General features: G+C 47.9%; 1 protein-coding gene across 1 annotated transcript in view; it reads left to right on the plus strand.

Moving 5' to 3' along the window:
* The window catches only part of LOC309552694 (E3 ubiquitin-protein ligase RNF213-like), a gene marked incomplete at its 5' end in the record, with an annotated part of 1,269,694 nt that overhangs the window by 119,833 nt on the left and 1,135,375 nt on the right, over nt 1-14,486 (plus strand). The window contains one exon of the mRNA XM_082253620.1: nt 7,515-7,668. Coding sequence (XP_082109746.1) covers nt 7,515-7,668 — 154 coding nt within the window. The remainder of the gene's footprint in view (nt 1-7,514; nt 7,669-14,486) is intronic.

A 14,486-nucleotide genomic window follows, 5' to 3' on the forward strand; every position in this document is an offset into this window, starting at 1 on the left:
GGGGCATGTATGCTGGTCACTACATTGAAAGAGGGCATGTATACTGGTCACTACATTGAAAGGTGCATGTATGCTGGTCAATACATTGAAAGGGGGCATGTATACTGGTCACTACATTGAAAGGTGCATGTATGCTGGTCACTACATTGAAAGGGGCATGTATGCTGGTCACTACATTGAAAGGGGCATGTATGCTGGTCACTACATTGAAAGAGGGCATGTATACTGGTCACTACATTGAAAGGGGCATGTATGCTGGTCACTACATTGAAAGAGGGCATGTATACTGGTCACTACATTGAAAGGTGCATGTATGCTGGTCAATACATTGAAAGGGGGCATGTATACTGGTCACTACATTGAAATGGGCATGTATGCTGGACACTACATTGAAAGGGGGCATGTATGCTGGTCACTACATTGAAAGGGGGCATGTACGCTGGTCACTACATTGAAAGGGGCATGTATGCTGGTCACTACATTGAAGGGGGCATGTATGCTGGTCACTACATTGAAAGGAGCATGTATGCTGGTCACTACATTGAAAGGGGGCATGTACGCTGGTCACTGCATTGAAAGGGGCATGTATGCTGGTCACTTCATTGAAAGGGGGCATGTACGCTGGTCACTACATTGAAAGGGGGCATGTATGCTGGTCACTACATTGAAAGGGGGCATGTATGCTGGTCACTACATTGAAAGGGGCATGTATGTTGGTCACTACATTGAAGGGGGCATGTATGCTGGTCACTACATTGAAAGGGGCATGTATGCTGGTCACTGTTTTGAAGGGGGCATGTATGCTGGTCACTGTTTTGAAGGGGGCACACTGGTCACTGTGCATTGAAAGGGGGCACGCTGGTCACTGTGCAATGAAAGGGGGGTCTCTCTGCATTGAAAGGGGGCACACTGGTCTCTCTGCATTGAAAGGGGGCACGCTGGTCTCTCTGCTTCGAAAGGGGGCACACTATACTTTAATAACTGAAGGCCCCTTTCACACTTTTGCGACCTCAAAGTCACGCAATTTCTTACAGCGTTTCTTGCCGCAAAGCAATGCCTATTACATTTTCTGTTTGCGCCCCCCCCCCCCCAAAATTGAGAGCACCAGCCGCCACTAGACTGGACCTATACCGAAATACCAGCCCTGAAAAGGACTTTTGTGGATCTTCACAGAGCTAGTTATGTCTGGCAATCTCTCCCTCATGAGCACAGGCAACCTCTCCCTACGCTGACAAAATGCGAATTTGCGAACAAGCAAAATTCGCCACGAACCGACCGTCGGGTGAACCGCAAGGCCATCTCTATAACTAAACTCAAGCACACAAAAATGCAAATTATTGCAGCCTACCAATCCTTAAATGTGTTGGCTGTATTGGTTTAGTTTTTTCGGGCTAAGAACATTTTTAGCAAAAACTTAAAATACTTGCAATAAATGTCTTGTCACCACAGAAGGATTTTTGTACACACAGGCAAAGGTGCATTTTGCTGCAACCCCCTAAACCCAGCCATCCTCCAGCCACCCCCCTCCCCCATATGCATACCTCCCAAATTTAAAACTTGACAATGAGGAACACTTCAGGCAAAAAGTAGGTGTGGCCAGACTATAAACATACTATAAGCATGGTCACTGTGTCCCTCATCACAAAGCTTCCAACACTGTGTCCCCCATAACTGTGTTCTTCCTGCCACTGTGTCCCCAATCTCTGTGCCCCTCTTTCACCTTTCACTTTGCCCCCCTCCCCCATCACCGGGTCCTTTACGGTCAGAAGCCAGGAAGCTGGAGCCGGAGTGAGGCCGGGGGGGGGGGGAGCAGTTGATAGACAGAGCTGCCCTGCATAGCGGGTTGTGCCAGGAGCCAGGAAGCTGAAGCTGGAGTCGGCAGGTGGGGGAGGGGGGACACAGTTGGTAGGCAGGACAGCTCTGCACAGGGGTGGTTACCTTTTGCTGTGCATGTCATTCGTTGCTTAGGACGCCAGTGCCGGTGTCCTGTCGAATAATGCGTCCCGTCGAAAAATGCATCTGACGAACTGTGCAACTGGGGATGATGGTGGTGGCTGGCTGGGGATGATGGTGGTGGCTGGCTGGGGATGATGGTGGTGGTGGCTGGCTGGGGATGATGGTGGTGGCTGGCTGGGGATGATGGTGGTGGTGGCTGGCTGGGGATGATGGTGGTGGTGGCTGGCTGGGGATGATGGTGGTGGTGGCTGGCTGGGGATGATGGTGGTGGCTGGCTGGGGATGATGGTGGTGGTGGCTGGCTGGGGATGATGGTGGTGGTGGCTGGCTGGGGATGATGGTGGTGGCTGGCTGGGGATGATGGTGGTGGTGGCTAGGGATGATGGTGGTGGTGGCTGTGGATGATGGTGGCTGGGGATGATGGTGGTGGTGGCTGGGGATGATGGTGGTGGTGGCTGGGGATGATGGTGGTGATTGCTGGGGATGATGGTGGTGGTGGCTGGGGATGATGTTGGTGGTTGCTGGGGATGATGGTGGTGGTGGGTGGCTGGGGATGATGGTGGTGGCTGGGGATGATGGTGGTTGCTGGGGATGATGGTGGTGGTGGGTGGCTGGGGATGATGGTGGTGGCTGGGGATGATGGTGGTGGTGGCTGGGGATGATGGTGGTGGTGGCTGGGGATGATGGTGGTGGTGGCTGGGGATGATGGTGGTGATTGCTGGGGATGATGGTGGTGGTGGCTGGGGATGATGTTGGTGGTTGCTGGGGATGATGGTGGTGGTGGGTGGCTGGGGATGATGGTGGTGGCTGGGGATGATGGTGGTGGTGGCTGGGGATGATGGTGGTGGTGGCTGGGGATGATGGTGGTGGTTGCTGGGGATGATGGTGGTGGTGGCTGGAGATGATGGTGGTGGTGGCTGGGGATGATGGTGGTGGCTGGGGATGATGGTGGTGGCTGCTGGGGATGATGGTGGTGGTGGGTGGCTGGGGATGATGGTGGTGGTGGGTGGCTGGGGATGATGGTGGTGGCTGGGGATGATGGTGGTGGCTGGGGATGATGGTGGTGGCTGGCTGGGGATGATGGTGGTGGCTGGCTGGGGATGATGGTGGTGGCTTGCTGGGGATGATGGTGGTGGTGGCTGGCTGGGGATGATGGTGGTGGTGGCTGGGGATGATGATGGTGGTGGCTGGCTGGCTGGCTGCTGCTGGGCTTGGCGTGCTGTACTCACTCAGTCCGGAGTCCGCGCTCGTCCTCTCTGCTCACTCACAGTCTCCTCCTCTTCCTCCTCTCTCGTCCTCGGTCATAGAGGAGAGGGGGGAATTACAATTACATCTACTGCCATCTAGTGGCGGTAGATTTAATTGCGGTAACGCAGCCGAAAGTACCGGCGGCGGCGTTACAATGAGAGAACGAGTAATCTGATAGATTACTCGTTACCCTCAAAAGTAACTGCGTTAAGTAACGCCGTTTACTTAAACGCAGTTACTACCAACACTGGTCATCATGCAGCCTGTGTCCCAGCCGTCATTCAGCCTGTGTCCCCACCCTCATTCAGCCTGTGTCTCCACCGTCATTCAGCCTGTGTCTCCACCGTCATTCAGCCTGTGTCTCTGCCGTCACTCAGCCTGTGTCCCCCTCCGTCACTCAGCCTGTGTCCCCCTCCGTCATTCAGCCCGTATCCCCCGCTGTCATTCAGCCCGTGTCCCCCGCCGTCATTCAGCCCGTGTCCCCCACCGTCATTCAGTCCATATTCCCTGCCGTCATTCAGCCCACGTCCCCCGCCGTCATGCAGCCCACGTCCCCCGCCATCATTCAGCCCGTGTCTGTGTCCCCGTCAGAGTCCTCCTTTACATCCTGTGTTTCCCCGTCAGAGTCCTCCTTTACATCCAGTGTGTCCCCATCAGAGTCCTCCTTTACATCCAGTGTCCCCATCAGAGTGCCCCTTTATGTGTCCTGGTTATAGTTCCCCTTTAGGAGTCCGGTCAGAGTTCCCCTTTGTGTCCCGGTCAGAGTTCCCCTTTTTGTGTCCCGGTCAGAGTTCCCCTTTTTGTGTCCCGGCCAGAGTGCCCCTTTATGTGTCCCGGTAAGAGTTCCCCTTTATGATTCTGGTCAGAGCTCCCCTTTATGTGTCCGGTCAGAGTTCCCCATTATGAGTCTGGTCAGAGTTCCCCTTTATGAGTCTGGTCAGAGTTCCCCTTTATGAGTCTGGTCAGAGTTCCCCTTTATGACTCCGGTCAGAGAGCGAGGCAGAATCTGAAATCAGATTCTATTCCATCCACGCTCTGTCTCTCGTCGGATAATGCATCCAACAAACTGCGCATGTCAGCGCCATCACGCCAGCTGATCTCAGCTGGAGTGATGTAATTTACTGAGCATTCGCTGTTCGTCGGATGCATTTTTCAACGGGAGGCATTATTCGACAGGACACCTGTTCCTAGCAACGGGTGACCGCAATGGAAGAGAGGAGATTAAAAAAATCATAATCCCAGCAAGTGGCTGGGAATTTGGATTTTCCCATCCCCATTATCCTAGCACTCTAAGGCGGCTGCTTATGCTGGCACTGGCCCTGCTTGTCACTCCCTATAAGCTTGACAAAAAGAACATACAACCTTATTTTTCTTCCATACACTACAATTGCAGACATGTTTGAAATCTATCCTGAGACAGTAAGTTTTTTATGTGGGGTATTACCAGGTGAAAATAAAGAAAAAAAAGCTTGAAAAAAGTGAACTAATGCATCCACTACATCATAAGACTGGTGCACAGCACTTTGTTTACATTTAAATTTTGGGTTTAGGTACCTCTTAAATCTGCAGGTGAATTTGGCACAAGGAAGATTAATTTGTTTTTTTTTTTTTTTTGCTTTTTTTTTCTAAATGCCCCCCTTTCCCCCAGAAAGAACCAGCCCAGCAGTCCATGCATGCTTGCTGATATCCCTTTGGCAACAGTTCAGAAAGCTTTCAGCTTTCGCTTTCAGCTTTCACATTTTGATATTTCTCTCAACAAGATTTATTATAAAATCCATAAAAGGCAAAAACAAAAGAACAGAACAGAAAATGTAAGATAGTAAGAAATAAACTAAACCATTAAAATACTAGAATCCAGTCTTAGGAGCCATTGAATTAAAACAGGCTTCTTCCCAAAACAGTGTAGGGGCAGCCAAGCACACGGCAACAGTCCAATCACTCTGGCTCAAATAAACAGTCTAGGGGTTGTCTTGTTGTAATTTATTGCTTGAAGAACTTGTAACAGGGGGTGGGTTTGAGGCATAGGATACTCCAAAACAGTAAGCAGTTAGCTGTAAGAGGACAATCTTCTCATTAAACACTATGGCTATGTGCTGAGGACGATGAGGCAAGTTTCTTTTGCATCTTGCCCAACGGCACAGCTATTGGTATCTAGAGCAATCCCAGGAACATTGGACAATATAGGAAGGCACTCTTCTCTAAGCTCATAGATCAGAATCTTGCTGAGGACAAAGGAATGGCCATTATCTGAGACCCTATGAGAGACCTCTCAGACCAGGAGTCAGTTCAAGGATATTACACACAAGTCCCCCAGGACAGCTTCCAGCTTCCTCTAGACGCCTCCCGATAGATCAAGTACTCTTTCTATAGATGGATTTCCTTAGGTGGAGTTCTGCATCTAGCTTCATATCATTCCCGGGTGTTAGCTCTGTCGCCCTGAGACATTGCGGATCAGCAACACAGTTCATTGGTTGCCTCAGAAGCAATAGCCCCTTTGAGGCTGGGAACTCTCCTCCACAGGGAAAGACTCCCTCTCCAGGGCTCCAGACTATTTATCAGCTCCCCCAGCCACCATCTGGGCACACCATTCTCCCTCTCCAAAATCTAGAAACTTTTTCGAGGGGCAGGGGAACGTAATCAAACTCCCAGTCTGTAAAGCCCTGAACAGACCAAAGCAAATGAACACTACCCCCTCAACTACAGAGGGAGTCAAAAACGAAATTTACCTAGCAGTCTAACTAAGAGGGTGGTGCTACATCAGGAAACACAGACTCCAGCATAATAAATTACAAATGACCACATGCAGCCTCAAGGTCACAGGTGTTGCATTTCTATGAGGTTAGCAGGGCAGGGGAGTGGTACAGTGATCATGAGATTGCACACTCACTTATTTTGGAAGTAAATCGTGACTGCTTTCACTTACTTCTGCTGCTAGGGAAGCCTGTCAGAGAAGAGGACTAGTATGCTCTATGCACAGAACTCCCGACAGCCATCTTGAGGGAGCCCTATGTCTTGATTGGAGACAAGTTCTTTGGAGATTTCAGTGGCCATCTTGGACCCAGGGGGATATATATATATACCCTACTGAGGCCATTGGGCACAAAAGTAGCATGGGAGAGGATCCAGTCTTGTCAGGGACAGTTAGGTTTAGTTCAGGGATAGGAATAGTTTAGGGACCTTCTGGATCCTGGACTTTGTAAAAAGCACCCCAATTGTGCTGGTCAGATACCCTTCACAAAGAATTAAGCTTTTCAGGACACCAACTGATGTCCCCTTTGGTCAAACACACAGCTGACGCTCTAGCACAAGAGGGGTGGCAGCAGCCCAAAAGTCACTAAGATCACTCACAGCAGTCTGTACTCACAAATATCCTAGGAAAGTTGGTTATCTCCTTCCAACATCCATGTGACAAGTTTCTCCTCTGATACCAGACTAGATCTTCAGATGACAGCCCCTCAGTCAGCACTCTGTAGCTCCAGCATCCAGGCCCTCAAGTTGCCCACCTGAGGTCTAACAGACAGCAAGCACAGTGTTGCCCTGGAGGGCAGCAAGCCCTCCAGGCTGGACTTTCCCTCTGCAGGCAAAGATCCAGAAGCTCTGTGTCTCAGAGTGATTATACAGTCTCCCAGCAGCCTTCAGGGCCATCCTCCCTGGGTTTAGCCAGGGCTGTATAAATATTCATACTGCTATTTGCATTACTTCACACCTATGTTTCAGAGAGTCCAAACTACTTCATGCAGCTGCACTGATTACAGTGAACACAACTAAATTTACCTAAACCACCAATTACAGCCACACTGGTTACAGTGAGACCAGCTAAATTTACCTAGCAAACAAAAATGTAGCTCTACTGAACACAGTGAGCCAGTACTAACTAACTAAATCTAAGAGGGTGCTATACTTACCTTTCCTCCAATGGTCCTCATCTCTCACCAACCTCTTCTTCTGTGTGCCGGTTTTCGGCCATTGGCTGAAAACATTGGCATGCACAGGAGCCAGTCATCCCGGTGCACATGTGCAGCTCAGTTTACATGCTGGAAAATGCTGCAAGCAGGCAGAAAGGTGTATTTCATTGGAGAAGAAACATGTATTTTCTGCCTGCTAACAGTAGAATTTTACTTCTGCTTTAAACATGCAGACCTTGTGCAACGCGCCCAAGAAAGCATGGCATAGTGGAGAGAGTATGAATGCTAGCACTGAATAGGACACAAAGTTACATATAGGACAAATATCTAACTTTAGTGATATAGCTATAAATACATTTTCTATTTTTTTTTTTTAAGTTCTACTGTTCTTTTTCATCTTTGACAGAGTTCCAAATGAGCAAGAATTTCCAGAATGTTGCAAAATCAGTCTTGCACTGCATAACAGAATCTGCAGCAGCCCTTCCTTGCAGACATGGTATCAGCTTCCAGTTCTGTCTGCTAAAATTATCTTAATGCTGTTACATCTTTCGGGTTCATTGGTGAGTGTGAACTATAAATGCATTATATATTTAAAGGCATATCCACCCAAAACATCTAACCATATGTACTCCAGCAGAAAGTTCCCCACACTTGAATTTTCTCTTCCCACTTGCTGTGAAAGGTACAACATGCAAAGGTATCACTTTTGTCACTACATTCTCTATTTTTTTAAAGCATAATAATAAAGATATAGAACCCCTGTGATAGCATTTGCCTTAACCGTCTGCCAAATGCTCACAGTAAATACACTGCAAGCGGGCAGCAGGTACAGGCACAGTTACATACATGCAGTGCCGGGACAAGGTCATCTGGAGCCTAGGGTGGACATGCCAGATTGCCCCCCCCAGATGTATGATTATGTGTCAGCAAAACTCCCCCCCCCTCAAAAAAAATTTCGAGCACCAATCTGAATTCGCCCCCTTACTCCCAGTACAAATCCACCCCCCTACCGAAATCCCCCCTTCTGGCACAAATTTTTGCCCTCTCCATCCCCCCAGTTTAAATCCTCTCTCTCCCCATATGCCTCCAGCATAAATCCTCTTCTCCGTTACTCTAAATCCCCCCCAGCACAAATATCCCCCAATCATCCCTACTAGTATAATCCCCCCCCCCCAAAAAAAATTCAGATCTTAGCACAAATCGCCCCCTACTATATTACCTTTTCTAGCTCAAACCCCCCAAATTAACCCTCCTAGCGCAAATCCTCTTCACCCGTCCCCACTCCCAACACAAATTTCCCCAAATCACCACTCCTAGCATCCCCCCCTAAATTTTCCCTCCTGGAATAATTCTTACCCCCTCCCAACACAAATCCCCCCCCCCCAAATCTCCTCATAGTGCCCCCCATCTCACATGATGCCACAGTGCTCAGGGCAGACATCCCTTCTGCCCACCCCTTGTCCCAGCTCTGCATACATGTATACGACTGCCTTCTACTGGGTTTGCGGGCATGCATGCGCATGCCCCCTGCTAACTCATGCTGTCATTTCCTGCAGCACAAGTTTGTCAGCTGGTTTTGGCCAATGATTTTGTCTGTGAACCTACTGATCATCTGTAGCCAATCACAGAATGATCCTGTGCCTTGTTTGTAAACATAGATACAGGATCTTTTCAATTCTTATTTTCCTAAATCCTTTCTGATTCAGGAAGAGAAAAAAGCAGCTTCACAGTTAGTTAAAGCAACACATTGACACTTACACACACTTTTTTTAGTCATTACTCTTTGATCACACCTGCCACCCAGCCAGTGGCATTAGTACAATATCAGTGTACAGTATTATAACTGATTACTGTATTAGTTTCAATAGTGGCTTCAGAGTCAATTAACATCCCTCCCAGCCAGGGACAGTTAGTGCTAGATTTTCTGCCACACTATTGCAGTCACACTATAGGTCGCTGATCACGGCCATTGCTAGTTTAGTGTCTGTACGGATCAGTATCTTGATCATGAACAGCAATATACTAGTGTACTAAGTAGTATAATCTCATCAAAAGTACAATGTAAGTATAATTTTTCTGATCACTGCCATCTCTGATACATTGTACACAAAATCACAGTTTTAGCAAGATCAGGCCTGATCTCTGCTTGCACTAATTATTTTCTAGCATACAAGCAGTTCCTAATTGCTAGCCAGGAGCTCTTTTTCCCATAGACACCACTAGGTACTTGTAAATTTAGTGCCCAAAATGTCCCAAAAAACTTACACTAGTGAGGAGGCGTCCAAGATTCTGAGCATGGCAGATAAGAGCAAAGAGGAAGCCTCACTGTCAGAATCCATCTCAGAATATGAACCTATAGAAAGCAGCAGCACACTGACTGCTAGCTCAGAAGAGGTCCCACTCCCTGCTAAGATCAGGCATACCTGGCTTGAGGTTGCTGAAGTGCTAGTAATGCATAATTATGCTCATATGCAGCAAGGTGCAAATAATAGCACTGCACTACTTTTTGGTGATCTGGCAAGCACCAGCGATCTAGTACATCCTGGCCTTTTAGACACCAGGACTTCAGTATCTCATGGTGAAGTAGCAAGCACCAGCAGTGTAGTACAAGCTGGTGAGGTGGCTAGCACTAGTAGCGTAATGCAATTGGAGCCACCAAGAATTTGAGCACAGGCCCATAGTAGCCTTCCAGAGGTGCTTGCAAACCCTAATTGGCTGCTCCCAAATTCAGCAGCACCTGTTATCCCTTCATTCACAGCCCAGCCTGGGGTTCAGGTGGAAACAGCGAACTTAACACATCTTGATTTTTTGAGCTGTTTGTCACCGAAGACCTGAATAATTTGATTGTTAACCAAAGCCATAAAACATGTGCAGAGCAGAAAAATTTGTTTCATTTAATTTCTAATAGATTTCTTATGTTACTATTTTATGTTATGTTACTAATTTTGTTTCATCGATGTCTTTAGTTTCATTTAGTTTTTTTTGTTTATTGATTTTCTAACTAATTCCAAATTTAAGAAACAATTCGAATTCAGATCGATCAAAAAATGATCGAATTCTGTGTGAAGAATAGCTGGTTGTTAGGGAGCGGGCCAGGAAGCTGGCCACCGCATACTTAAAGGGATTGTAAAGTCAGAAATTTTTTTTAATCTTAATGCATTCTATGCATTAAGATAAAAAGCCTTCTGTGTGCAGCAGCCCTCCCCCGGGTCCCCGTAATACTTACCTGAGGCCCCTCTCTGTCCAGCAATGTCCACAAGTGCTTTACCCGACTGAGATTCTCCTTCCTGATTGGCTGAGACAAAGCAGTGGCGCCATTGGCACCCGATGCTGTCAATCAAAGTCATCTAGCCAATCAGGGGAGAAAGGGGGTTAGGCTCCTGGTCTGAATGGACACAGGGAGCTGTGGCTCAGCTTGGGTGCCCCCATAGCAAGCTGCTTGCTGAGGGGGCCAGGATCACAGATGAGGGACATGAGAAGAGGAGGATCCAGGCTGCTCTGTGCAAATCCAACTGCAACAGAGCAGGTAAGTATACCATGTTTGTTTTTAACCACTTCCATACAGAGCAGTTACACCCCCTTCCTGCCCAGACCAATTTTCAGCTTTCAGCGCTCTCACACTTTGAATGATAATTACTCAGTCATACAATGCTGTACCCAATCACATTTTTTATCATTTTTTTCACACAAATAGAGCTTTCTTTTGGTAGTATTTAATTACCACTGGGTTTTTTATTTTTTTTGCGATATGAATGAAAAAAGAGCGAACATTTTGAAAAAAAAACACATTTTGTTTTAGTTTCTATTATAAAATTTTGCAAATAAGTAATTTTTTTTATAAATTTGGGCCAAATGTATACTTCTACATATCTTTGGTAAAAAAATAACCCAAATTAGTGGTTATTATTTAGTCTGTGTGAAAGTTATAGAGTCTACAAGCTATGGTGCCAATCATTGAAAATTGATCACACCTGATGTACCAATGGCCTATCTAATTTCTTGAGGCCCTGAAATGTCAGGACAGTACAAATACCCCCAAAATTACCCCTTTTTGGAAAGTAGACATTCCAGGGTATTTAGTAACCGGCATGGTGAGTTTTTTGAAGTTGTAATTTTTTCCCACAATTCTTGGGAGATCATTTTTTTTTTACGCAAAATTGTCATAATAACAAGTTATTTCTCACACACAGTATATGCATACTTGCAATTTCACAATACATTCTGCTACTCCTCCTGAGTATGGCAATACCACATGTGTGAGACTTTTACACAGCCTGGCCACATACAGAGGGTCAACATTCAAGGAGCACCATCAGGTGTTCTAGGAGCATAAATTACACATATAATTTCCTAACGACCTATCACACTTTTGAAGGCCCTGGAGCACCAGAACAATTGAATTACCCACGAAATGACCCCATTTTGGAAAGCAAACGCCCCAACATATATTCTAAGAGGCATATTGAGTCTTTTGAACATATCATTTTTTTCCACAAGTTTTTGGAAAATGTGAAAGAAAATAAAAACGCATTTTTTTTTTAAACAAAGTTGTCAATTTATAGGATATTTCTAACACATAGCATGTACATAGCAAAAATGACACCCCAAAATACATTCTGCTACTCCTCCTGAGTATAGCGATACCACATATGTGGGACTTTGTCACAGCCTAGCCACATACAGAGGCCCAACATGCAAGGAGCACCGTCAGGTGTTCTAGGAGCATAAGTTACACATATAATTTAATTACAACCAATCACACTTTTGAAGGCCCTGGAACCCCAGGACAATGGAAACCCCCACAAAATGACCGCCATTTTGGAAAGAAAACACCCCAACACATAATCTAGGAGCCATGGGCTGCAGATAGGTACTCAGGTACTCTGATGGGCTGCAAACAGGTACTCAGGTACACTGATCAGCTTCAGAAAGGCACTCGGGTACTCTGATGAGCTTCAGAGAGGTACTTGGGTATTCTGATGGGCTGGAGACTTGGATAATCTGATGGGGTGCAGATAGGTACTCGGGCACTCTGGGCTGGAGACAGGTACTTGGGTACTCCGATGACAGGTACTCAAAGTACCTGAGTACCTGTCATCAGAGTACCCGAGTACCTGTCACCAGCCCATCAGAGTACCCAAGTACCTGTCACCAGCCCATCAGAGTACCCGAGTACCTGTCATCAGAGTACCCGAGTACCTGTCATCAGAGTACCCAAGTACCTGTCATCAGAGTACCCGAATACCTGTCACCAGCCCATCCGAGTACCCGAGTACCTGTCACCAGCCCATCAGAGTACCCGAGTACCTGTCACCAGCCCAGGTGACAGCCCCTGGTGACAGATACTCGGGTACTCTGATGGGCTGGTGACAGGTACTTTGATAGGCTTGTGACAGGTCCTCTTTATTGTATTGGGGGGGGGGCAATCAGTGTGTTTTGGGGTGCACTATGATCGGTAACTAGCTGTTACCACAATCTCCTCCTCACACAGGATCAGTATGTGAGGAGGAGAACACGGTGACAGCTAGTTACCGTGTTCTCTGTTGACATTCTGTGACTGGCTGTGATTGACAGCCAGTCATGAGGTAAAAAGCCAATTTCATTGGCTCTTTACCTAGATCGGGGATGGGCTCGATCACCACGCTGCTCGCCCCCATTGCGGAGAGAACGAGCGGCTCGCGCTGGACACAGCCGATCACGTACATAGTACGTGAGTACTTAGTACATAGTACCCCACACTCATTTACCAAAAAAAGTCAAAGGTAATAAAAAAAACAGGCAGGGGGGCTCCTTGTCACCATGTTGATGGAAAAAAGGGTATCTCCCCCACAACCCTGCCCTGGTGGTTGTGGGGATCTGTGGGCAGGGGGCTTATCGGAATTTTGAAGCCCCCTTTAACAAGGGGACCCCCAGATCCCACCCCACCATGTGAATGAGTAGGGATACATTGTACCCCTACTCATTCACCAAAAAGTGCTCAAAGAGTTATTAACCCCTTCCGTACCGCGTCATGTAAAAAGAAGTCGGCACAAATCCTTTCTCGATCCGGGCGGACGTCATATGACGGCGCCTGGATCTTCCCGCTACTGCGTGCCCCCGGGGGGCGCGCAGCGCGGCGATTGGGGTGAGGCTCGTCCCTCGGACTGAGCCCAACCCCGATCAAGGTAAACAGCCAATGAAATTGGCTGTTTACCACGTGATCGGCTGTGTCAATCACAGCCGATCACATGAGCGGCTCCAGCGCGAGCCGCTCATTCCTTCCTTAATGCGCGCCCCCCCGGGGCGTGCAGCGCGGCGATCGGGGACGAGGCTCGTCCCTCGGACAGAGCCCATCCCCGATCTAGGTAAAGAGCCAATAAAATTGGCTCTTTACCACGTGACCGGCTGTGTCCAATCACAGCCGGTCACAAATGTCATCAGAGAACACGGTAACTAGCTGTCACCGTGTTCTCCTCCTCACACACTGATCCTTTGTGAGGAGGAGATTGTGGTAACAGCTAGTTACCAAGTACAGTGCACCCCAACCACACTGATTGCCCCCCCCCCCCAATAAAAAGCACCTGTCACTAGCCCATCAAAGTACCCGAGTACCTGTCACCAGCCCATCAGGTACTCTGATGACAGGTAGTCGGGTACTCTGATGGGCTGATGACAGGTACTCTGATGGGCTGGTGACAGGTACTCGGGTACTCTGATAATGGATACTCGGGTACTCTGATGACAGGTACTTGGGTACTCTGATGACAGGTACTCGGGTACTCTGATGATAGGTACTCGGGTACTCTGATGACGGGTACTCGGGTACTCTGATGACGGGTACTCGGGTACTCTGATGACAGATACTCGGGTACTCTGATGACAGGTACTCTGGTACTTTGAGTACCCGTCACCGGAGTACCTGAGTACCCGTCATTGGAGTACCCGAGTACCTGTCACCTACCCATCAGAGTACCCGAGTACCTGTCACCTACCCATCAGAGTACCTGAGTACCTTCCACCTGCTCATCAGAGTACCTGACACCTGAAGTACCCGAGTACTTGCCACCTGCTCATCAGTACCCATCACTACTCATCAGTATTCATCAGTACCCATCAGTACCGATCACCTATCAGTATCAGTACTGATCATCCGTACCCATCAGTACAGTATCAGTATCACCTATCAGTATCAGTACTACTCATCAGTACCTATCACCTGCCTGTCACCTGCCCATAAGAGTACCCGAGTACCTGTCACCTGCCTATCAGAGTACTCGAGTACCTGCCACTTGCTCATAAGTACCAGAGTACCTGTCACCTGCCCAGCAAAGTACCCGAGTACCTGTCACCCTTCATACAGCCACCATGTCTAAGTCCAAAAAGGTTTATATACGTCCTC

The sequence above is a fragment of the Pelophylax lessonae genome (assembly GCF_965119305.1).
Source record: "Pelophylax lessonae genome assembly, chromosome: 4".
Taxonomy (NCBI): domain Eukaryota; kingdom Metazoa; phylum Chordata; class Amphibia; order Anura; family Ranidae; genus Pelophylax; species Pelophylax lessonae.